This window comes from Herpailurus yagouaroundi, unplaced genomic scaffold (assembly GCF_014898765.1).
Source record: "Herpailurus yagouaroundi ecotype Mexico unplaced genomic scaffold, PumYag 198, whole genome shotgun sequence".
Taxonomy (NCBI): Eukaryota; Metazoa; Chordata; class Mammalia; order Carnivora; family Felidae; genus Herpailurus; species Herpailurus yagouaroundi.
The window spans coordinates 15,337,723-15,363,689 of record NW_024412429.1 but is presented as its reverse complement, the minus strand read 5'-3'; the positions used below and the strand labels follow the sequence as shown (position 1 = coordinate 15,363,689).

Sequence of the window (25,967 nt, the reverse complement as noted above, 5' to 3'; positions counted from 1 at the left end):
ATTCTCACCAAAAGCATCTAGTCTATTATGTGAGGGAGATTTAGACATAAGGAAAAACTGGCATCAAATACTCAATTTCTAGGGTTACTGCACAGTTTGGAAGGAAGCAGCTCTGTTCCCCTCTCTTCTCTGTATTCAAACCTCCCCCTCTTGTAAGGCCTTGATCCAGTCCCTTATATCCCTCATTCATCCATTTGTTCATTCATTTATTCAATGTATAGTTACTGAAGATCTTCTGTGTGGACAGCACTGGACTAGGCGGGGGAGCAGGGGGAAACAACAGCTTGGGTACCTGCTTTCAAGGTTTTCTTGGGGCACATACAAACCTGGAAAGAAGGCTTATGTTGTGCTCAGAATGCAAAATACTCCTCGCCAGGACCTACAAGGTCCTGCATGATCTGGCTGCTGACCATGTCCCTAATCTTTCTTATCACTCCCTGCCTCTCTGACTACATTTTGATCACACTGGCCTCTTTTCTGACCTTAAAGACACTAAGCCCTTTCCTGCTTCTGGGAAATCCCATTGGCTCTGTCTCTTTCATGGCAATATCCCTTCTGTGTCAGCTCCAAGACTCAGACATTTCCTTACCTCTTTCCCAAAGTGGCTTTACTCAGTTACTCTTATCACCCACACCTGTAAGCATCTTGATTAAGCATTTATTTGCATTTTTGTTTGTCTTCTCCAACAAAAGTAGAGACAGTGCTGTACCCTGACCGCTCTGCACAATATCTGTCACAGAGTGGGAACTCATCAAATAATTGTGGTAGAATGGGTAAGTAAATATTTGTAATGCTCACTTTCACGTTCAGGAAATGTCTGCCGATGTGCTCAGTAAATATGTGTTGAATGAATGAATGAATGAATGAATGAGTTGGGGCTGAGACAAACTTGTGGGAATAATCTCGTTAGCTGGGTAAAAGATGGGGTCCAGCTGCTTGAACTCCTGTTCAGATGTACAAATTCTCCAGTATAATGAATAGTTTGGATCAAAGTTCTCCTATTCAAATCGTGACTTTGGGAAGTAATTGCATCCCTGTAAGTGACCTTGATAAATGAAATCACAGACTCAGCCACGCTGGAAATGACAGACTCTGGAGCATAATCCGCCCAAAGCGCCACGAACCTGACACTGCATCAGTGCATCCTGGAGCAGGCCCCGCCACTCGTCCAGCAACGAGCACACACGGTCCCAGCGTCCGTTCATCTGGGACAGGCGATCTTGCAGATCCTGGCTTTTCTCACTGCCAGTCTGGGTGAACTCGGGGCTGCACAGGTTGATGGAGAGGATGATGGCTTTGCGGTGGTCCACAGCCTTCTGGAGCTCCTAAAAAGAGAAAGGAGAACAACCAAACAAAGAATATGGCAATAAAAACAAGTAAAACTTATTTTAAGTCCTCAGGAAATGCTTCACTCAAATTAAGAGATCCATTAATTAAAACTGGCCTTAACACAATAGCTAGATAGGATAGAGTGGTGGTGCACATCACTGAGGACGACAGAGGAAATGGATTAGATGTACTTTCGACAACTTGAATGTACCTTAAAATACGGGGTAGAGTGAAAGAGTCAGAAACAGAACAATGTGTGTTGTAAACTAGCATTCATGTGATTTCAAATGCATGTGCACACACACAAATCCATGTTTTTCATGCATAAATGAACCAAGAATTTAGTAAGAATACTCGCGAAGTATTTACGAATGGTTGCCATAGGCTTCGGGAATGGAGATTAAAAAACAGTGGAGGAAACAGGTAAAATAAGCAAAATTAAGAGTAACTTTGCAGGAAGCATCAATGACCCTGTGCAATGAACTAAGGGGAATGATTAACTCGACTCACATCATCTCTCTAGCGTGAGAATCCCATTTCACTAGACCAGTGGTAGTCACAGTTGTGTGCAGAAGGATAAAATAGGAAACTTGCTAAGAAAGCAGATTCTCAGGCCCTAGCCTCCAGCTGTTGTGACTTGAAAGGCACAGATAGTGGCCCACAGGGTGAGAACCCTGCCTATGTCACAAGCCACATTCCTGTGATGGCAAAGAGAACGGACTGGGTATTTCAACAGCTAACCAATTTAGTTTAAGATCACAGAAAACTAGGCGACTGGCTTTTGCTTTACGCATTTCCCACAAATTTACAACTTTTCTAAGAACTCATGCAGCACATGATTATGCATTAATAATTCAGTATCTGGGTACTGTTTAAACATCCTCAGACTAGTTAGGGTCAGCAAATCACATCTACGCCAGCTACATTATCTTATAAGTCCTCAACATTTCTGTTATGTCTCCAGCTTGTCTTAACTTTATTTTTCAGTAGATTCTTAAAATGCAGTAATATAGATTCAGCCACAGAGATATTATAAGATCAAGAGATATTGTGGAAAGATACTTGGTTATTCCACGGATTCATCCTCAGTAAACAGATAGGAAGGACTGGGAAGGCAGAGGGTGGCTCTTTCTTATCACACAAGCTGACTTTCAAGGTCTCACTTCTCCACCCTAATCTCACTCAGGTCTCAGACTCTGGCCAACATTTGCTTCATCAACTTTTTAAGGAGTTTGGTCATAGTGCACACTGCCTTACACTTTCCCAGAGACAAACTAAAATAATTTAAGTCCTCTAGAGAAAAATGCATTTTATAATCCAGATAATGTAAATCACATCTCCCATCTGATGCTTCATCCGCAAACTGATGGGGCTAGTGCAGCAGCTGTTCTATATGAAGACATTTGAGCAACAAACTTTTCTGTTTGACAATTTAAACCAAACAACAACCGAAATAAGCCACAAAAACGTCGCCCCAAAAGAAATAACGTCCATGAAACCAGTGAGACACAAAGGCAGCACGCTTAATCATTGAGCCTAGAGAGCCTGGGTAACTCCATTCTAAGGAAGAGCACATCTTAATGTTCTCCAAACAAAACGAAAGGACTGAAGGAGCTATTAAAACGAAACTGAGCTCTCAATCCACAGTATTCTTGCAAAAGTCCCCACATATTAATGCATTTCAAGAGCTCTGCTAAGGAGGACCATTAAGACCTAGAGACAGAGCTAAAGAACATTACCGTGGGCACTGCACCCGTCCAGGCCAAAATCAAATGCCCGTGCGAGGTGTTTTACTGTCATTACTCCCATGGTTTCGTTTTGTTTTATTCGTTACACTGAAAATTCCTTCTGCCACTACTATAATCTATTTCAGATGTTCTGCTGATTCCAGAATGCCGAACAATTTCAATAGGTCTCTGCAAACTCACAAAGATATGATCTTGGAGAGGAAACCATTCTAGCTCTAGAGAGAGACCTGTAGGAACCTGGTCATTTCCGTATTTACTTTGAAAGAGGTTAAATAGGTCCCAGAGGTACCTGGATGTTTTGTGAACTTTTGATTGGTCATCTCTTAGGAACCAAGTCATTAGATCATACATGGTTATTTACGGGGTGTGGGGGGGGAGGGCTAGTTCTGCAACGTGGTGCATCTCTCTGCCCTTCCAAACCTTCTCTATAAATACTGACTTGGGATGCTGGGGGAGAGGAGAGCATCCCTGCTCATTTCTGTTCACAGCTCCCCTGCTGCTAGGTGACAGCAGACCAGCCAGAGCTGATGGCTTCATCGGACCCGGCGTCCCACGTGGCAGCTTTCTGGCTGGCCGCACTGGGAGAGGCCAAGGGCAGCTACCTTGAGCTTTTTGATTTGGAGCTCAATCGCCTGGATGTCGGTGCTGAGCTCCAGGTGCTGCAGCCGCTCCAGCTCCTCCTCCGTCTCCCCCAGCCACGTCCAGATGTTGTTCAGGTCAGAGTTGAACTGCTGCCACTTCTGGAGGTTCTGCTTCATCCTCAGCTCCTTGCTCAGGGCCTGCGCCTGGATGAGTTCCCATCGGTCGATCACACCTGGCGGGACATGACACACACAGGATAGGAAGCTGTCTTTCTCCAGGCAGAATGTGTGGGAAATGCTTTAAACATACACTGGTGGCTAACTTTAAATAGCAACAGAAAGAAAAGTAATTTTCACAGGGACTTCTGTTGTCAGCTGTAAAAAAAAAAGCAAAAAAACAAAAACAAAAACAAAAACACAAAAAAACACAAAATAAAAAATAAAAACAAAAAAACCCCAGTATAGTGGCTGTGTATATCCTATCTGCACTTTTTTAAAAAATATTTTTATTTATTTATTTATTTTTTTAATTTTTTTTTCAACGTTTATTTATTTTGGGGACAGAGAGAGACAGAGCATGAACGGGGGAGGGGCAGAGAGAGAGGGAGACACAGAATCGGAAACAGGCTCCAGGCTCTGAGCCATCAGCCCAGAGCCCGACGCGGGGCTCGAACTCACGGACTGCGAGATCGTGACCTGGCTGAAGTCGGACGCTTAACCGACTGCACCACCCAGGCGCCCCTATTTATTTTTGAGACAGAGAGAGACAGAGCATGAGCAGGGGAGGGGCAGAGAGAGAAGGAGACACAGAATCCAAAGCAGGCTCCAGGCTCTGAGCCATCAGCACAAAGCCTGACATGGGGCTCGAACTCACGGACCGTGAGATCATGACCTGAGCTGAAGTCGGACGCTTAACCAACTGAGCCACCCAGGCGCCCCCATCTGCATTTTTAATGGTAATGCGGTAAAAGAAAACTACATAGGATTTAATACCATAAAGAGTTTTAGGAAGTAATAAGCGGTAATGTGCACAAAGATAACATTCAGTTGGTTTCTTTCTGCAGGAGAACTGGGAGAGCATACATAAAAAATGGCAGACAAGGGGCGCCTGGGTGGCGCAGTCGGTTAAGCGTCCGACTTCAGCCAGGTCACGATCTCGCGGTCCGTGAGTTCAAGCCCCGCGTCGGGTTCTGGGCTGATGGCTCAGAGCCTGGAGCCTGTTTCTGATTCTGTGTCTCCCTCTCTCTCTGCCCCTCCCCCGTTCATGCTCTGTCTCTCTCTGTCCCAAAAAAATAAATAAACGTTAAAAAAAAAATTAAAAAAAAATTGGCAGACAAGAGATGTTAGAGACAGAGCATTAAAATAAATGGGATGTGTGGGGTGCCTGGGTGGCTCAGTCAGTTAAGCATCTAACTTTGTCTCAGGCCATGATCTCATGGTTCATGAGTTCGAGCCCGGCATGAGGCTCTCTGCTGTCAGCACAGAGTCTGCTTATGTCTCCCTCTTTCTGCCCCTCCCCTGCTCGCTCTCTCTCTCTCTCTCTCTCTCTGTCTCAGGAATAAAAATAAACAAAACAATAAAATAAAATAAATGGCATGTGGAAGAAAACACTGTGATTCTGTTGACCCCTCTATCCTGTCAGGAGACCACTGTAACACGGAGGAAAGTTCTCTAGACAGAACAGCGTGGAATGAGATCAGCACAGTGTAACACAGATGCTTCAGGTTCTTTTATTTAATTTTCTTCAACTGAGCACCACTCACTCACCAGCTGTTTGGGTTTCCGTACTGTTCAGGTTAACAAAGCCTGGAAAGTTCTCTTCTTCCTCCTTCAATTTGTGTTCCAGTCTCCTCACGGAGTCTATGCTGCCGCTGCACTCACCCAGTAGTTTCATCTGTTAAGACAAAGCAAACAGGCCCCGTCACGGAATTCTCAGATTCCCACGATGGCAAGAACTTCTAGGAACATGTCTTTCTAGTTCCTTAAAAAGGACAGTGGTTGTGTTTCACTGTTGTGTGTGGGGAAAAAAAAATCTGCTTAAAAAAAAAAAGTCAAGTTCAAAAACATGCTCCTTAAACATAGGACATAGTCATATACACACAAGGCAATGCCTTGAAGATACAGTTTGCATACTTCCTTTTGCATGAGAATCCCTCAAAATCTCTTTTAAATTTCTGAATCAAAACAGACGAAAAAGCAATCTGGGATTTAAAACTCGGAGCTCTCAGCTGGCAACACAATGTATAATTTTTGGCAAGTTGCTTCTTCTTTCTTAAATTGAAATGTGGGAACAATAATGTTACCACAAATCTCAAAGGAACATTTTTTTGCATTAAATAATTAAAATACTTAAAAGCAGAAAGTACTATTAAAGCCATCTGTTCATAAGAAAACTGAAGCAATGTTTAATAGGTGTTAAGGGAGTCAACTCTAACATCAAAGGGAAACTCCACATTTAATGTCATGCACAGTATTCAAAGCACTCCTCCTATACCAACCATAAGGTCACGTTTCAAAGCTTTTAGCAAATCACCTTGCTTACTTGGACTATTTTTGATTGAGGTTGAGTATAATCTTAGTGATGTCAGCATGGTCACCATGAAAACTTATTATATTTAAAAAAATGTTTTTTAAAGTTTATTTGGATAGAGAGCACAAGTGGGCGAGGGGCAGAGACAAGGAGAGACAGAATCCAAGCAGGCTCCTTGCCATCAACGCAGAGCCTGATGTGGGGTTCGAACTCACAAACCGTGAGATCATGACCCAAGCCGTGATCAAGAGTTGGCCACTTAATTGACGGCCCCACCGAGGCTCCCCAAAACCTTATTAAAAAAAAAGAGGTTTCACTATAATAGAAATAGGTTTAACAGGACAATCTGGACAGGAATTAAACTCATGATTGATTACTCTTCTATAATTTTAAAGACATTAATATCACCAAAAACACAGGACCAGTTTTCTTCCTTGGTTTCAAAAAGTTGAGTTTTCAAGACTTAGGGAAATTAATTTTTCTTTCCTTTTACTTGGCAATCCTTTGGGTGTGAAAAGATGGAATAAGCCATGGAAGAGACTTACGTTTACATTCTCTTGCTCAAGTGTATACAGGAAAATGGGTAGTTGTCTGGGAAAAAGTTGGTTGGTAAGTTGAGCAGAGCAAGTAAAATTAATATATACTTTACTAGGTGGGAGCTTTGAAAACAGAACTTAGTAGTATATACAATCTCTTGCCATCTTTTCCCCAAATCCTTCTTGTTAGTCAGATTTGTTTTCTCCAAAATGAGCATACTGACAACGGAGGATAAAAAACATTCCCAAGGCCAGTAAGTGAATCAATAAACCCCAGAGAAGAACTAAATAAAATCTCCGTGTTAGTAATCTATTAGCTAAATCTGCTGCTCCAAGGATAACCTTGGCCCAAAACTTATTAGCTGAATTTGGAAAAATGCCAATCACTTTTGGGAGCCAAAGCATTTTGTTGCTTTCAGTTAAATGGATCTCACTGAGGTCTACAGGTAAAGGAACAGGCTGGTCATTGTAGTAGTTCAGTGGGTCTGAGAACAGACCAGTTTTACTCAAAAGGTAACACAGCGGGGCTTCGTTTTGTACCCCCAAGCCCGTGAGTTCAAGGGTGGCATGGTGCTTAGAGAGCTCAGAAAGCCCTGTGCCACAGACGGACCGTTCTTTGTCACACAACTGTGATTTCCAGGTACACATTGGGATCGCAAGGGTCAGAGTACTCACATAGCCTCTGTAGCTGGAGTCTAGCTCTGGTCCGGTGGGGGTTTTGCTGCGGATGATGTTTTCAGTTTGCTGCATCTGAAAACGGCTCTCATCCAAGGCTTTGTCTAGTTGTCGGATCTGTGACTCTAAGGCACTGGGGGCTCCTGCAGTGTGAAGCATAAGAATCTTTACACCCCTGACATTCATTGAGAAGTCTGAGAAATTACTTCAGCTAAGGTGGTATAGAAATGGTGTACGTGTGGATAATTACCAAGCAAATTTAGTACTAATGTGCTGCTGAGTTAGAAGTTCAAGTGACCAGACCAATCAATGAATGCACTTGGCTACAGAGTCCCAGCCGACCAGATGTTGCAAAAGGACTCTGCACTGGGTTCTAGCAGCCCGTGTGTCTGCTCCTCTTCCAGCTGGTTCCCTGGAAATCTATATGCTGTAGCTGTGGCAAGCCTCTCCTAAAAACCTTTTGCTCCTCCAAACCCAGGAGACAACGATCTCTCGTGCTCTCTCTGCAGGCACTTCACACACAGGAAAAGATACCATCCTGTTTTCTTTCTGCATCTCAGTAGAAGACGGTGCTCAGTAGAAGACAGTCCCAGATGGCTGCACCGTTCATTTAAAGCAGGACTTTACGTTAACCAGGAAAAGACCAACTCAGGTTAGAGATGGGTGGAGATACCAAACTACCACTGGCTTGCTTTTGTTTAAACCCTAAAGCAAAACCAGGAGAAAGCTGAGATTTTAGCAGTTGTATCTAAGCATCCTCTTAGTCATAGTCTGGAACTCCTGGCTCATTGCCTTTCAATGTAACACCTTTTGAAATGTTTGTGTGTGTGTGCGTATGTGTGTGTGTGTGTGTGTGTGTGTGTGTGTGTGTGCATTATAATTTTTGGACTGAACAAGAACATTGATTGTCACAGTGAAGCTAACATAGGGTGAAAGCAGAACATGTATTAGTAAGCTTTATTAATTTGTTTTTTGAAAAAAGGTCTTCTAAATACACCTGGAAGAGGTCTCTCACTGGGAGTCACACAGGAAGTCACTGTTTGGGTAATGCTACTTTGCTCCCTGTCCTTTAGCTTTTCTTCAAACACGTATGTGTAAACTAAGAAGTCTGAAATTCCATATCATATCATTGTGCCTGAACCCTATTCTCTCCACCTTCCTTGAAATCGCTTACCCCGAACCATAGTTTGTCTAGTGCAACATTAACCAAAACTGGTTCCATTTTCCTTTATTGTACAGGGTAAGACTTATTAAACTCAATTATAATTTGTGTTTAGAGCCAAACATCTGGTCTCGCCCCTTGTCTTCTACGTGGCCCTTGAGATCAGGAGGATGAATGGCAGGCCTGAGACCACATATGCAGGTGGTGGACTTGGGACAGGGGCCCTGAGCCCTGACTGCCGAGGCAGACGTGAGTTTACAAGCCCCAGAAGTTACCAACTGAACTGCTACAGTTAAGCAGGGCGTCGGACACGGATGCTGAAGATGAGTACTTCCAACTCGATGTTCTGCTGTTCATGGGCATCATAGGTCTATACCTAATGAGACTCATGGGGCGCCTGGGTGGCGCAGTCGGTTAAGCGTCCGACTTCAGCCAGGTCACGATCTCGCGGTCCGTGAGTTCGAGCCCCGCGTCGGGCTCTGAGCTGATGGCTCAGAGCCTGGAGCCTGTTTCTGATTCTGTGTCTCCCTCTCTCTCTCTGCCCCTCCCCCGTTCATGCTCTGTCTCTCTCTGTCCCAAAAAAATAAATAAACGTTAAAAAAAAAATTTTAATGAGACTCATTCTCATTGAACAAACTGAGAAGTTATTTCACTGAAACTTGATTACTGAAATCTTATTCTTGGTGTTGAGCAACAGAATATCTGGGTTGTATTTTTGTTTTTGTTTTTTTTTTTTTTTTTTTTTGTTTGTTTGTTTCTACTGCAGAAGTAAGAGAAGAAGGTGGTCCCTTAACATGCTGGTGCCACAGAGCTGTGAGAGGTTCAGTAGATGTGCTCAGAGAGGAGGCTTGTTACAGGTGAGGGAGGGAGGCTTGCTTAGGCTCAGAGGGAGGCTTGCCTACCAGAGGTATTTCTGATTGCACTTTCTGTGAGTTTTACATAGGCCTCAGGACTTTCGGGGATCATTACATCTGCAAAAAGAGCACAGTCTAAGTTGACAGCTAGATTCCTGGTGGCAGGAAAATAACTCTCCTGGGGAAAAAAAAAGGAAGTTAGTCATTCTAGATGGACAGCTCTTGAATATACAGAGGCATGTGAGCATGTTCACCAAAGGCTTCCTGAAATAAACCATAAGAGCTCACATTAAGAATGTTTTATGAGCCAAGCACTGTTCTGAGCATTCATTTCTTTTCGAAGAAACCCCTACAGGGAGCATGGAAGTCTCATTCCCCTTTTATTGATAAGAAAGCTGAGGTCCAGAAGAATTAAGTTACTTATCCAAGTTTCAGTGGCTGGTAATCGGCAGAACTTGGATTTCAACCGAGATGGTCAGATTCTAGAGCAGCGCTGTCCCATAGAAATAGAGCGAGCCCATGTATGTAATTTTAAAGGTTCATTTAAAGAGCCACATTAAAAAAAGTAACAAGAAACAGATGAAAATAATTTTAAGGCTTTACTTTACTAAACCAGTGTATCTGAATTATAACATGTAATCAACATAAATATTACTAATATTTTACATTCTTTCTCTGTGCCACGTCTTTGAAATTTATGGATTCCTGTAAGTACATTTGACACAGCAAATCCCAATTTTGCACGGTCACATTTCAGGGCTTGATCGTCACATGTGGCTGGTGGCTACGTACTAGACCACACTGCTGTAGATGAGAAATGCCTAGTAGGCTATACTGTAAAAACGAAATAGAAATGAGGGAAGTCATTTTCTTTTCAGACAGGATCATACCCTTGGGAATCCAAATGTGAACCATCAGAGTCAAGCAGAGATAGCCTTTTGGAAAATGCGTGAAATGCATTTACAACTGCTGTGAACTGGCCTCTGATTATTTATTCTATTTTTACTTTCGTTACCATGTCCCTCTTTCTCTGTCCTTCCCTTCCCTCTGTGTGTTTCTTGGGGTTCTGTCTCTCTTGTTTTGCTTTATGCACTCTTCCTGGGTGATTTCCTCCATTCCTTCAGGGACAATTACCATTTATATGTGGATGGCCACCTAATCTGCATTTCTACTTCTAGAACTTCAGACCTATGCACCTACTGCTGGGGATTCCATTTGTATATTCTACAGTATCCCGGATTCAGGGTGTGCACAGCTGACCCATCACCTCCCCCTTTCTCACTGCCCTGCCCTCCCTTGACCCACAGACACCCATAACATTCTCTCCCTCTTTTGGTCCTCAGGGCCTAGGGCTCCCTGCATCTTTCACCAAGATGCCCAAGTCCAAAATTCTCCTCAATCCCAATTCAATCGATCATCGCTTAGGGACTTCTCATGATTTCTCACTTCCCTCTTCTTCTCTCCATCCCCAGTGCTACTCTTTGCTTCAGGCCACTATCATTTCTCTCCTCGATCATAAAATGTTTCCAACTGAGCTCTTCTCTAATGTTCTCCCTTCCATACAGTATTGAGACAAACTCTGTGACAATATGTATCTGATCATATCACTTCCTCCTTAGAGACCCGCAGTGGCTTTCCAGTGCCTTCAGGAGAGAACTCCCTTCCATGGTGAGTAGGTCGCTTTATGACCAGGACCCTGTTTGCCTTTCTACCTCCTCTTTGTCCACTCTGTGTCCCCCAATCTACAGCCTTGTCATTCTGGGCAAACTTCTGGTGACCAAAAGCACTGTGGCTAGTCATAAAGCTTAGGCGGGCACCCTCTCCTTTCTTTCTCTGAACTTCACTGTGTCTATCTCACCGCCATTTACCTTTCTGGTCTCAGCTCAAGAGTCTTTTCTCAAAGCTCTGATTAGTCACCCCTTGGCTGTGCTTCTGTACAACCACATGTACATTACTGCCCTAGCACCAACAATTCACATAGCCATTTCTTATCTGTTTCTATTCCACATTAGAGTGTAAGCTCTTTGAGGACAAAAGGGACCATGTATCCCCCAATACTTATAAAGTGTCTGTCACATTGTAAGAATGGAAGTGTATGTGGGATAAATCAATGGTCATACCAAGTTTTGTATCTGATAAGCACATTAATATCCAATTATTCTATTTCGTGCAATTGGCTTTAACAGAAGAAGGAAGAAGATGATTCCGCTTAGCTTATACATTTCTAATCCAATATTCAGTCTTTTTCATTTTCTTTCGAGTTGGCCTATAGGAAGAGCTCTTTCCTACCTGATAAGCCAACAGCTCCCCTGAGGTAGAAATCTTTATCGTCTCCAACCTCTTCATCCTCAGAGGGCAGAGTTCTGGACACAGCAGACTCCAGGTCCCGACTGAGGTCATAATCATGGTCCCACTCCAGGGGAATTGAGTCCACACTGGCAGGGGTGTCTCGTCCCGACCGCTCGCTCCGCAGGGGCTGGGCGAGTGAGAGGGAGGGGTTGGAAGAAGGCTGGGGGGAAAGCACGCTGTCTGCTGAGGTGTCCCGCCAGTGGAGGTCCGAGAGAGCTGCAGAGTCATCCAGCTCCAGCTCCCGGTCAGAGAGGTCATGCTCATCATCTGGGAGCTAGAAATGCAGTCAAGCCAATTCCATTACCGCAGCGGTCAGCTGATGCCCTTACCACTTCTTGTTCTGTCTCTCACCTCACCAAGTCTCGGGGTTCAAGCTTATCTACCTCAGCGGGGGTAATTTGTAACTTCCTATCATTGAATACATAAGAATCTTCTGATCACTGTGAAAAATGTCTTGTAAGTTAACCTACCAAAGCTCCAGTTTTATTACTGTTTACTTATTTAATATTAAATAATATTGAAAGCTACTTCAAATAATTGATATAAGATTAAGTAAGATAATGTAAATAAAGGCAGCCTTGTACCTGCAACATAAGAGACACACAATGGCCCATTTCAGGAACAAAAGGAAATTACTAATAAAACTTTGGCTGGTCCTCTTTTACCTTACATCCCAAATGCAAAATGCATTTTATCACAGAATATTCTGAATATTGTAATAATAACATCTTGTGATATGATCATGGTAGCAGTTAGGAAAATGGAAGAGAAAAAAAATTCAACTAAACAACTTCATGAACAGAGCACCTGTTTACATGGCTCACTTTCATCTCCTGATTCTTCTAGCAGCTGCTTTATCTTCCATAGAAGATACGTGCCAGGTATTCTCTAAGTTTTTTACACATATATGAACTCATATCATGTCCAAAGGAATCCTATCTCCAAGTAGGTAGTATTAGTAAACCAGCGTTATATGTGAGGACACCAAGGCAAGAGACGTGAAGTGATCTGTCCAAGGTTATGTAGCTAACATGTGTCAGAGATGAGACTGGAACCCAGGCATTCTAGCTCCAGAGTCTGGCCTTTTACCCGCTGTACAATACTACCTAACTCCACGTAACTAATTTTCTTTCAGTTTAGGGATAATGAAAAAAAGTTACATACAGGCAGGCGAATCAGTTTCTTATGGTATCTTTCCACGCGCCCGAAAACCTCCTGACAGTAACGTCGGAGTTCATCCAGTTCCTCCTCAATGACCGCTGCATCCAAGGGCTCACTCTTCTCTATAAGCTGTTCTCCTTGGGAAATTATCTGCTCAATCTTATTGTGGTTCAGTGAGATTTCCTGCTGGAAGGCCTAGGGAGCATAAATCTCATGTAATTTTCTATTGTTCACAGTGACATGAAATAATTATAAGATATGCATTTAGGAAAACCATGCAGGGGGATATTGAATTTGCCATATACAGTGACAAGCCAAGGGACTATTACTTTCTGAAGTCAAACATAAAAATTTTAAATCAGAACAGGAGTCAGAAATGGACTCGTCAGAATTCCACGACCAGAAAGGCGCCTTTGGCTAATAAAATTTACCACCAAGGACAGTGTGGGTAGAGAATCACAGGAAAAAACATTCAAACCCATCATAAAGTTGATAGCACTGGTTATCCCTAACGAAAAGCAATGGTAAGCAGTATGGTGCCACTGAAATAACTTTAACATTTTAGATAGTTATAGCAAATATTTTAATTTTAGATTTCCTGATCATATGTCAAACATGACTAAGAGAAACCATCCAAATGATAATTAATGATACAATTCTTCTCAGATGATTCTTTTCTTGTTTCAGGACATAACCAGGAAAGATTATAACTAACTGAAAAACAAGGAATTCTGGAGGATTATTTAGATTCATTCTATATAGTTAAAAAGAGTTAAGGGGAGCTTGGGTGGCTCAGTTGGTTAAGCGTCCGACTTCAGCTCAGGTCATGATCTCACGGTTTGTGGGTTGGAGCCCTGCATCGGGCTCTGTGCTGACAGCTCAGAGCCTGCAGCCTGCTTCGAGTTCTGTGTCTCCCTCTCTCTGTGCTCCTTCCCCTGCTCACCCTCTGTCTTTCTCTCTCCCTCTCTCTCAAAAATAAATAAACATTAAAAAAATAAAGGAGTTAAGTTAGTGGGGACAGGTATCAGGGATAAATTTTAATTCAACATAAAAATAGTTTCTGGAATAGTTGAAATTGTCCATTAATGAAAAGGCTACTGGGGAAAAAGGAGCATGGTAACAAGTTCTGTGATTCTTCCAGAGTCTAAAAAGAAAAGATTCAACTACCTCTTGGTAGAAATTTCCTGTTGAAGGTTTAAAATACTGATTTGTTTGTGAGATGATTTGGAAGTCAGTGGAGGAAGGGGAGGTTGTGAAGAGACAGGTTGGGCACACTATCAGGGCTCACTATTTTATGATGTTTTCATCCTAAGAATCTATGATTAAGGGTAGCTTCCTTCTATTATTATTAGAACTAAAAATTAATGGGCAACATGATGATTCTTCAAAAAAAATCTGTCTCGAGAAGAAAATTTCACGACCTGCCTTGCATAATACTCAAGTTGTTAAAACACTCTTCTCTTGGGGGCTGCTTATTCCTAAGGTATATCACTCCTATTTAAATTTTTAACTAGCCACTGCATTTGAAGTGTGTTGTGAAACGTGTCAGATATGCTTACAAAAACTAACTTGGCATCTAAGGATGTGGACTATGTGGAATGAAATCCCCGCATGAGAAAGTTGTATCGCTTTGGAACATGGAGGTCAAACAAACTATTTGAAGGTGCTAGAAGCAAGTGCTAGAAACAAAAACAACAGCCAACAGACAAGATTCCTAACACCCTGGCAATGAAGTTGATAATTAAAAGTATATACGTTAATGGTAGCTGTCTCTGGGTAATGTTCTTTTTTCATTTGTAATACATTTAGTATTTTCTGAATTTTTTGTCAATCAAGAATGATTTTTTGAAAAAGAGTTCTTGACTGTGTTCTTCACAAAAGGATCTACAAATCCCTTGCTCTTCAGACCTTCTTCGCAATTTGAGAAATCACGACTACATTACCTTGAGTTGCTTTATTTTAGCTTGAACATCACACTCAGAAAAATGCTCAATATTAGTGAGCTGCAGATCCATTTCTGTCAGCCACACCAGAATGCTGTCCCGCGCAGTCTCAAACTCCTCACGCTGGCCGATGAAATGCTGGATGTCAAAAGGAAACAATAAAGATTAAAGACCACATGCTCACATGGAGATGGCACCACCAGTTCCAACGTTCTTCTGGAAAGTCATTTTCTCTCAGCAGTGAGAACTCTGCGATCGTTTCCCATTTCAATTGACTCTGGATACCACTCTTCCCATCCCGATCTTACAAAATCACTGAGGTTATGTCTTTAATGTGTTCACGTGGCTCAATCCTGTCCTCTGGGCCTCTAAGAGACAGAGAAGGCATGATACAGACCTTGAGTCTGCGCAAGATGGAGGTGACCCGCTTCTGCAGGTTGTCCCATCTCTGGTTGCCTTCGTGAACCATCTGCTTTAGGCTACAGGCAGAATCGGTGCGGTTCTCTCTGGCCAGGCGACGGTACTGCTTGTTGATCAGCTCCAGCTGGGTCAGGCTCTCGTGCACCTGTCGCTGGAAAGCCTAAGACCATACAGAAGCATGTCAGAGAGGGCACTGGCGAAGAGCTCTCACTCCATATGGCCTCATACTGCAGTGGCAGGGAAAGGACAATTTCATCTTTTTTTAAAATTTTTTTTGATGTTTATTTTTGAGGGGGGGGGGCAGGGAGGGGCAGAGAGGGAGGTAGATGTAGAATCCAAAGCAGGCTCCAGGCTCTGAGCCATTGGCACAGAGCCTGATGTGGGGCTCGAACCCACAGACCATAAGATCGTGACCTCAGCCAAAGTCAGACACTCAGCTGACTGAGCCACCCAGGTGCCCCCAAAACGGCAATTTCTAATGAGGGTTTACTTCCCCTTATTAATAAGCAGAGTAATATGACCAGTGTGGCTTAAAGGAAGGAAGTAGATCAAACAAAAATATGAAAGGAATTGGTAAATATTAATAGCTATGTATGGATATATACAAATACATATACATGTATGATATACATATGTTCATATATTATAGTTTTTTAAATGATGAGCAGCTTGAAAAAATTTTCCCATGAAACATACTAATTACACAAATATTTATGTGCGCTGAAAGTTTCAAAAATTTCTGATGTCAATACTGAGCAAAGATGTCTGTAACAGAAATTTCTCTTTATTTGCGAAAGATGCAATCTCCTAAAGATCCAGAAACTGCCTCAATTCTGATGTCCATTAAAAAAACTAAAAACACGTCTTTGCAGAAGGTTTCTAAATGCAAGCTGTTATTAACTTTTAAGAAAAACAGTATAGTAAAATTCACGTAACCTGAGAGAAAAGTTTGGAACATGCTCTATTTCTTTTTTGTTGTTCCCATGAGTTATTCATTTTTTTTATAAAACATTTTAGAGCTTATGCACCACCATATGCTGTAATGTCTATTTATTTATTTATTTTTACAATCATTTATTTCTAACATGTTTTATCAATCATCCTTCATTCTTGGTACAGTTCACATATCTGGGACAAATTTCATAACCACACTGTCACTTTTAATGATTAAAAGTTAGTTTTTAGGGGAGCCTGGATGGCTCAGTCGGTTAGGCATCCAACTTAGGCTCAGGTCATGATCTCACAGCTTGTGAGTTCGAGCCCCACGTCCGGCTCTGTGCTGACAGCTCAGAGCCTGGAGCCTGCTTCCGATTCTGTGTCTCCCTCTCTCTCTCTCTGCCCCCTCTCCCAGTCACTCTGTCTCCCTCTCAAAAATAAAAACATTAAAAAATAGTTTTTAAATGATTAAAATGTAGACCTCTTGTGTCTATTGATTTTTGAGGTTACCCTATGCAATAGTTTCAAGTTGCTAAAGGTAAACTCTTTCTTCTTTCTTCTTGCTCTCTGCAGTACAACATAGTTCTCCATTAAGAATCATTTGGCCAACATAAAATGAAGCTTTGTTTTCAAACTCATGTGTATGATTTATTAGTGATGTTTACCCCAAGAATACACAGAAAATTGTACGATGAAGTGGTCTGAACTCCTCCAAATCGCCGAATTCTTCTTCCTTTGGCTCGTCACACTGTTTACTTTCTAGCACATCTGTGCCTCAGATATGGCTTTCCTTTGGAGAGTTGCTTTAAGAGACTTCATCTTAGGAAAGCTAATCTCCTATTCTACAAAACAATTTAAATGATTTCTCCAGAAAAGGAAGCGGTAAGGAGAGTTCAGCTTTTGCCATTATTGGGAGTCACAGAATATGTTTTCCCATTGGCGTGACGACAGGCACCACGGGTAGGTAGCCAGGTCCATCCCAAATCTGCACGCATTTGAACAGGCAAAGACTGCCCTCAAGTTTTGTTTTGTTTTGTTTTTTTCTTTAGTTTATTTCTGTCTCTTAAGAACATTAACTAAAAGATAAATGATAAAATCATTTATTATAGAAGCTAACCATATGGCTAACTTTTGCCATAAAATCTGAGCGTCTAAAATAGCATCAGAAAGGACTGTACATAATCTGCTTAGTAGTATAAGCCAATTAGAGGAGGTTTTAACCTTTATGAAACACAGCATAATAAGATGGGATTACATGGATACCTCCCTAGCACTGGCTCACACCAGGAGGACCTCAACTCTACTGTATAGCTCACTGTGGTTTTGCACTAGAAATTTTCAAAGGGAAAACATTTTAGATACGAAATTATTTTCCTGGAATTCAGTGGCAGAGTGACACATGAATCCATATTCAGACATCAGGATAACTCTTATTTATTTTACATAGTATTTGAGCATTTTTATAGATTCAGATAGCTGCTCATCTATGACTCTTTGATTACAAACCCCACAAGCACAAAAACCAAACTTCATGCTTACTCTAACTGGCCTCAAAAAAAGCCAGGTAAACTGACATTACAAGGTAAAAATGAATTCACCTGGATTTGGCTGGATTTTTAGTCTTATTTTTTTTTTTATCATCATGATCTTATTTTTGAGAGAGAGAGAGAGAGAGAGAGAGAGAGAGAGAGAGCGCGCATGAGTGGGGCAGGGGCAGAGAGAGAGGGACAGAGGATCCAAAGCAGGCTCTGTGCTGGCAGAAGAGAGCCGAAGTCAGACGCTCAACCGACTGAGCCACCCAGGCGCCCCTGTAGTCTTATTTTTAAACATCTCAAGAAGCCTGAGGCAGAATTAGTAACCAAGAATGACTTTTGTAAGATACATGCACCAGAACTTTGCTGTCAGTATCTAGGAGCACACATCTGCCTATCAGTGGAACTGATGGAAAAAGAAACTTCAAATTGCAACATGGTGAACTTTAGGCTATGTCAATTCCTCCGTGAAAATGAGAGGCAGGTGTTGGGGTATCACCATCCCACAGGGATACAGGAGACTTGAGATCACACAAACAGGCCAGATACTGCGGTCAGTTAGTGAACATTTCCTTCATGAATACGATTATATTGCCTACTATTTTTGTCTCTATGTAATTGAAACGTCTTAGTGACTCAAGAATGGCACTGCACTTCATTTGTCATTAGAAATGGCTTATAATTATCTTACTTAATTCTGGAGCCAACTCTACTTTATCCACGATTTAAAAATATATATACCTGGGCGCCTGGGTGGCTCAGCCGGTTAGGCATCCGACTTCGGCTCAGGTCATGGTCTCACAATTTGTGAGCTCGAGCCCCACGTTGGGCTCTGTGCTGACAGCTCAGAGCCTGGAACCTGCTTCAGATTCTGTGTCTCCCTCTCTCTCTGCCCCTCCCCTGCTCGTGCTCGCTCTCTCTCTCTCTCTCTCAAAAATAAATAAACATTAAAAAATTTTTTTTAAATAAAAATATATATACCTATTCTCTAATTAGGTAAAACAAAAGTCAAGAAAATATATGAAGAGAGATTTTGATAGTATGAAACAACATCATATTCTCATCTTAGGTGGTTGATAGTGAAGAATTATGAAATAAAAAAATGCCAAGATCTTTTTTGGGGAATCATGATTTGTGTTTTGTAATAGAATTTCTTATCATTGTGACTTCATTTGTAATTCTTGATATTCTTAACTAAAAACCTCATTTCCCCCCTTCGTTGCCTACTTATGAGGCAGTAATAAAGATGACCACAAAGTCATCACCCAGTTGTTCGAACAAATAATGTGTGGGCGAACAGTTAGTTTATGTCTTGAGACGCCAACGACTAGCTGGCTATGCTCATTGCAAAATAAGGATGAAATATGTGGAATTAAAAATCACCTCAAATTTCTTTAGTTCTTCCTTGGCAACTGTATAGAGCACCCCGGAAGAGCTGGGGAAGGCAGCTGTCCTTTCTGAAATCTTGAGCCAATCTTCAAAACGAGAATAATCGTCCAGAAACTTCTGCCACAATCGCCACGTCTCTTCAATTCTGAGACAGATAATGAAAAAACAGAATCTGATTGTTTGGGGACTGTTTATGCTCCAGAACCCTGTTTGATGCCTGCGGCAGGGCTAAGAGAGCCCAAACAACCATCCGTTGTGCCAAACAATAACTGTGCCTTCAGCCAAATCTGACCAGAGTGAAAAAGAGACAACTGTTTGAGCTAAAATGAAACAGCTGTGTGTTTTGATGGTTTTTTTTTTTTTTTTACCCATCCTGCAGCTCTGTATTTGGAATTAGTCAAAGTGTGTATTACAAGCACATAAAGTGACCTGTGCTATATATGTGCTATATATGTGAATATATATATATTCAGAAGTACAACACCATGTTTGCAGGGAAAACTCACGGCCAAGGTTCCACTGAAATCAAACTAAGGTCTGAAAACGCATGTAAGTCCAAAATCAAACTCACCCTCATCAAAATTAACCTATGACAGCAAGGCAAATATTAACTTTTCAAGAGTTCTCCGAACAGTACAGAAGATTACATGTTACTGTAAATCGTTATGGTAATTTTCTAACCCAACACTACTTTTTACTGCCTTGAATTTCAAAGCTTTTTTTTTTCAAAGATAAGCTCTTTGTTTTATTATTTCATTTTTAATAAAAATAATATTATTTTTCATACCTCCAATTCTGTAATAACATACTTGTTCAGCAAGGGCATATTTTTATTTTTTTGAATTATATCTAAACTATTAGGTCAGGCATAGTTAGGCTTGTTATATTCACATACAGTAGTCCCCCCTTATCCGTGTGGGATATGCTTCAAGACTCCCAGTACATGCCTGAAACTGTGGACAGCACCAAATCCTAAATGTCCTTTGTTTTATCCTCGACACACATATGATAAAGTTTAATTTAAAAATTAGGCACGGTAAGAGATTAACCACAGTAACCAATGATAAAATGGAACAGTCATAACAATCTACTGTAATAAAAGTTATTTGAATGTCGTCTCTGTCTCTCAAAATATCTTATCGTACTGCATCCACCCTTCCTGTGATGATGTGATGACGGATGAAGTTAATGGGATGGCCTAGGTGTTGGGACTAGCGTTAGGCTGCTATTGACCTTCTGACTGTACATCAGAAGGCGAGATCTTCTGCTTCTGGATCCTGCTCAACTGTAGGTAACTGAAACCATGGAAAGAGAAATGGGGGACAAGGCGGGGGGAGACTACTGTAATACCTGTATACCTACTTGTTTTCCAACTAAATGTAGAAGACGGCCAGTTGGGGAAACCAGTGCTATTTTTGGACATTGCAAACAAAAGGAAGTGGTAAGCAATGGATACTCTGGGTGGTCACTTTTTTCTCTTTTTGGTCCTTCCTCTGCCGCAGCTCCTTGAACCTCCCAGCTTACCTGAGCCTCCTCTCCATGGACATGGCACAGATATTCCTCCACCGCCGGTCCAGGTTTCGCGTAGCCTGCTGGATGGAGTCACACTCCGCATCTGTGGCACAGGCGTCACAGTCGTGCAGCAGGACCTCACACAGGTTGAGGACAGACGCCACACCCGTGCTGTGTTTCTCGATGTCTCTCTGAAGCTCCTGTGGGGAAGGAGGCATGCTTGATTCACGTACTCGGCTACAGATGCGAGGAGATGCGGCAGTATTCACTGACTGATAAATGGTTAGGCAAAACCCTGACAAACACCTTATTTCCTTGCATGAGGTTTCTTCAACTTCATTTACAAAATACAGCAACCTCAAAAATATGAGAAAACGAATCTAGGAAAATTCTGGCTAGGTGAGCAATGCCAAAATATAAATGGAACGAATGAAATTAACTACATTAATTACATTAAGAGTAAAACTAGCTTCTTCAGTGATTGAAAAGTAAATTTTGTCCCAGACAGATTACCACTTCCATTCCAATATATCGATCAACCAATCAAAGGAATACATGTGCTCTTATTAAGTACTGCCACTTAAGAAATGGGATTTCATCTCCAAAGATCTGCAAACTGCTTAAAACAGCTAATTCCACCATCACTAAAAGTACCATGATTTAAAAGATCTAGGTTCTCTTATCATGTATGACATCATAACATCAACAGCTTCCTCAGGGAGCAATTTTAAAGGTAGGGCAGAAATAGAAAGATGACGATGATAATCAAGGCACTGAATTTCCCCAGTATACCACCACGTAGAGTCTTCATGTTAACTGCATAAAATGTAAATGCAAAATGTATGTTACTTTTTCTACTGAGCTTTAAAAAAATTTTAAATGTTTTTATTTTTGAGAGAGGGAGACTGAGTGTGAGTGGGGGAGGGGCAGAGAGAGAGGGAGACAGAATCTGAAGCAGGCTCCAGGCTCTGAGCTGTCAGCACAGAGCCCAATGCGGGGCTCAAACTCACGAACTGCGAGACCATGACCTGAGCCGAAGTCAGACCCCCAACCGACTAAGCCACCCAGGCGCCCCTTCTATTAAGCTTTTAACTCAATTTGCTCAAAGTATTTCATGATTAAAAGCGGGCCACTGGTAATTTTGCTTGCCCTATTCATCAAGGCCCTTACTGTGTTTTCCTTGTCTTTAAAACAATTCTTGGATTTTTCCTAACTTTATTCTTGTTCTAATGAGAATTCCTCAACTTATTCAAGTAGCTGAGATTTATATTTTTGTGTGTATATTCTTCCTCCTATTTTTCTCTTTAACACGCCGTTACTAGGTCTTCTATGCAAACATTAGCTTACTGTCAAATGCAGTAACGGTACCTTTGATTAATATTTGGAGATTTTATGAACTAGACAGATTCTATAAAAAATATTTTTATTTCACTAACGGTCCTCTCAGATCTCTTACATTATCACTTTCAGTTATGGGGAAATCATCACCAGAACTGCTGGTCTAAAAAATATAAAATTGAACTCAATATTTACTCAAAGATGAAGACAGAGACATCTGTGAATGAGATCACCAAGTAAGTTTTAGGTGTTAAAGTGCCTTTTGTAGAAGGATATACATTTGTAAGTAGTGTTAGGTTCATCAACATAATCAATGCATTTAAAAAAGCTATGGCACTTGATTTAACTTCCCCCAAGTACTCAAAAAAGTACTTTCCAGCTTTATTGAGATATAACATACATATAACATTGTATAAACTTAAGATGTATGTATATATTGTGAAATGATTACCACAATAAGTTTAACTAATATCTATGACCTCACATAGTTACAGTGTGTGTATGTGTGTGTGTGTGTGTGTTGAGAACTTTTAAGATCTACTTTCTCAGCAACTTTCAAATATGCAACACAGTATTGTTAACTATAGTCATGCTGAACATTACATTTCCAGAATGGATTCATCTTATAACTACAGGTTTGTACCCTTTGACAACCTTCATCCATTTCCCTCACCATCACCCCCATCTTTGGCAACCACTAATCTACTCTCTGTTTCTATGAGTTCAATTTTTTTTAGAGTCCACATATTAGTGAGATCATACAGCATTTGTCTTTCTCTGTCAGACTTATTTCACTTAGTATGATGACTTTAAGGTTCATCCACGTTGTTGGAAATGACAGTATCTCTTTTTTTATGACTGAAGAATATTCCACTTTGCATATATACCACATTTTCTTTATCCATTTATCAAATTATGGGTACCTAGACTGTTTTCATGTATTCACTGTTGTAAATAATGCTTCAATGAATGTGGTGGGTGGAGATACCTTTTTAAGATAGTGATTTCATTTCTTTCCAAAATCTACCCAGAAGTGGAATTTCTGGATCATATGGTAGCTCTATTTGTAATTTTTTTAGGAACCTCCATAATGTTTTCCATAGTGATGATACTGACTTACATTCTCACCAATAGTGCACTAGGGCTCTGCTCTCTCCACATCTTTATCTCTTGGTTTTTTGATAATAGCCATTCTAACAAGTGTGAGGTGGTATCTCTTTGTGGCTTTGATTTGCATTTCCATGATGATTAATGATGTTGAACATTTTCATGTACCTGTTGGTAATTTTAATATCTTCTTTGGAAAAATGCCTACTCGTGTCTGTTGCCCATTTGTAAAACTGGATTATCTTTGTTTTGTTTTGTTTTTGTTTTTGCTATTGAGTTGTAGGAGTTCCTTATATATTCCGGATATTATCCTTCTCAGACATGTGGTTTGAAAATATTCTGATGGCAGAGGTTGCTTTTTCATTTGGTTGATCATTACTTTTGCTTTGCAGAAGCTTTTTAGCTTCATTTAGTCCAAATTGTTTGTTTATTTATTTTTTGGTTGTACTTTTGGTGCCATATCTAAAAAATCATCTCCAAAATCAATGTCAACAAGAATTTCCCCTGTGTTTTCTTCTAGGAGTTTTACGGTTTCAGGTCTTCCATGTAAGTCTTTAATACATTATTTTGAGTTAATTTTTGTAAGTGGTATAAAATAGGGGTCCACTTTACTCTTTGGCACGTGAATGTCCAGTTTTTCCAAGATTATTTTTTGAAGAGACTATCCTTTCCCCATTGGATATTCTTGGCTCCCTTGTCAAACATTAGTTGACCATATATGCATGGGTGTATTTTTGGGCTCTCAATTCTGTTCTATTGGTCTATGTGTCTGTTCTCATGCCAGTATCATACAGTTTTTATTATTATACCTTTATAACATAGTTTGAAATAAATAAGTGTGATACCTCCAGCTTTGTTCTTTCTCAGGATTGCTTTGGCTATTTGGGATCTTTTGTGATTCCATATACATTTTAGAATTATTTTGTCTATATCTGTAAAAAGTGCCATTGAAATCTTGACTGGGGTTGTATTGAATCAATAGATAGCTTTGGCTGTGTGCTCATTTTAACAATATTAATTCTTCCAATCTACACACATGGGGTATCTTTCCATTTATTTGTGTCTTCTTTAATGTCTTTCATCGGTGTCTTAATAGTTTTCAGTGTGGAGATCTTTCAGTTCCTTGGTTAGATTTATTCCTAAGTATTTCATTGTTTTTGATGCAATTATAAAGGAATTGTTTTCTTTTCTTTTTTTCCAGGTAGTTTATTATTGGTGTACAGAAATGCAACTGGGGTGCCTAGGTGGCTCAGTCACTTGAGCATCCGACTCTTGATTTCAGCTCAGGTCATGATCTCATGGTTCATGAGATTGAGCCTCTCATCAGGTTCTGAGCTGATGGTGTGGGGCCTGCTTGGGATTCTCTCTTTCCCTCTCTCTTTCTCTCTGCCTCTCCCTTGTTCTCTCTCTCTCAAAATAAATACATAAACTTAAAAAAAGAAATGCCACTGATTTTTGTATGTTAAATTTGTATCCTGCAACTTTACTGAATTTATTAGTTCCAACAGTTTTTTGGTAGAGTGTTTAAGATCTTCTATATGTAAGATTATGTCATCTACAAAGAAAATTTTGTATCACCCTGTCTGATTTAGATGCCTTTTATTTTTTTTCTTGTCTGATTACTCTGGCTAGGATTTTGAGTACTATGGTGAATGGGCCTGGTGAAAGTGGGCACCCCTGTCTTGTTTCTGATCTTAGAGGAGAAGCTTTCAACCTTTTACCACTGAGTATGATGTTAGCTGTGGGCTAATCATATAGCCTTTATTATGTTGATGTACATTTCCTTTATATACCCACTTTGTTGAGAATTTTTATCATTTGAATTTTGTGAAATGCTTTTTCTGCATCTATTGAGGTAATACGATTTTTATATTTCATTCTAGTAATGTAAAGTATCACATTTATTTTTATATGCATATGCTGAACCACTCTTGCATCCCAGGGATGAATCCAACTAAATCATGGTGGATGATCCTTTTAATGTGCTGTTGAATTTGGTTTGCCAGTACTCTGTTGAGAATTTCTGCACCTGTATTTATTATGGATATTGGCCTATAGTTTTCTTCTCTTATAGTGTCCTTATCTGGCTTTGGTATCCAGGTAACGCTGGCCTTATAAAATGAATTTCAGAGCGTGCCCTTCTCCTCAATTTTTTTGAACAGTAAGAAGACATGGCTTTAATGTTTGGTAGATTTCACCTGTGAAATCATCTGGTCCTGGACTTTTCTTTGTTGGGAGGGTTTTGATTACCGATTCTGCCTCCTTACTCATTATGGGTCTGTTTATATTTTCTATTTCTCTCTAATTCAGTCTTGGCAAGTTGCATGTTTCCAGGCATTTACCCATTTCTCTCATGATCCTTTGTATGTCTTGTAATGTCTCCATTTTCATTTATAGTTTTTACTTATTTGGGTCCTCTTTCTTGGCTAGTCTAGCTAAAGGTTTTTCAATTTTGTTTATCATTTCAAAGAACCAGCTCCGTTTTTTTAATCTTTTATGCTGTTTTCCTATTCTCTATTTCATTTATTTCTGCTCTAATCTTTCTTATTTCCTTCCTTCTGCCAATTTTGGGTTTAGTTTGTTCCTTTTTAGTTCCTTGAGGTACAGTTATTTATTTGAGATTTTTTTCCTTCATATAAGCATTTATCACTATAAACTTCCCTCTTAGAATTGCTTTTGTTGGACTCCATAAGTTATGGTATGTTGTGTGTTTCCTTTTTTGTTTATCTCAAGATATTTTTTAATTTTCCTCGTTTTCTTCTTTGATCAGAAGAAGTGTGCTGTTTAATTTCCGTGGATTTGTGAATTTTCTAGCTTTCTTCCTATTCTCGATTTCCAGTTTCACATCACTGTAGTTGGAAAAGA

The 25,967-nt window shown here is 40.6% G+C and overlaps 1 protein-coding gene across 18 annotated transcripts in view; it reads right to left on the bottom strand.

Moving 5' to 3' along the window:
* The window catches only part of SYNE1 (spectrin repeat containing nuclear envelope protein 1), a 480,816-nt gene that overhangs the window by 17,968 nt on the left and 436,881 nt on the right, over window positions 1–25,967 (bottom strand). For 13 of the 18 annotated variants that reach the window (XR_005782621.1, XM_040448857.1, XM_040448858.1 and 10 more), the window contains 11 exons: window positions 20,670–20,857; window positions 19,140–19,290; window positions 15,266–15,448; window positions 14,869–15,006; window positions 12,929–13,120; window positions 11,705–12,038; window positions 9,464–9,532; window positions 7,400–7,542; window positions 5,426–5,552; window positions 3,680–3,891; window positions 1,125–1,325 (listed from right to left, as the gene is read on the bottom strand). Coding sequence is in view for 17 of the 18 variants with exons in the window: in XM_040448857.1 (XP_040304791.1) it covers window positions 1,125–1,325; window positions 3,680–3,891; window positions 5,426–5,552; window positions 7,400–7,542; window positions 9,464–9,532; window positions 11,705–12,038; window positions 12,929–13,120; window positions 14,869–15,006; window positions 15,266–15,448; window positions 19,140–19,290; window positions 20,670–20,857 (1,938 nt within the window). In the remaining variant the exon portion in view is untranslated. The remainder of the gene's footprint in view (window positions 1–1,124; window positions 1,326–3,679; window positions 3,892–5,425; window positions 5,553–7,399; window positions 7,543–9,463; window positions 9,533–11,704; window positions 12,039–12,928; window positions 13,121–14,868; window positions 15,007–15,265; window positions 15,449–19,139; window positions 19,291–20,669; window positions 20,858–25,967) is intronic. The other 5 variants (XM_040448850.1, XM_040448851.1, XM_040448852.1 and 2 more) reach the window with 2 other exon arrangements.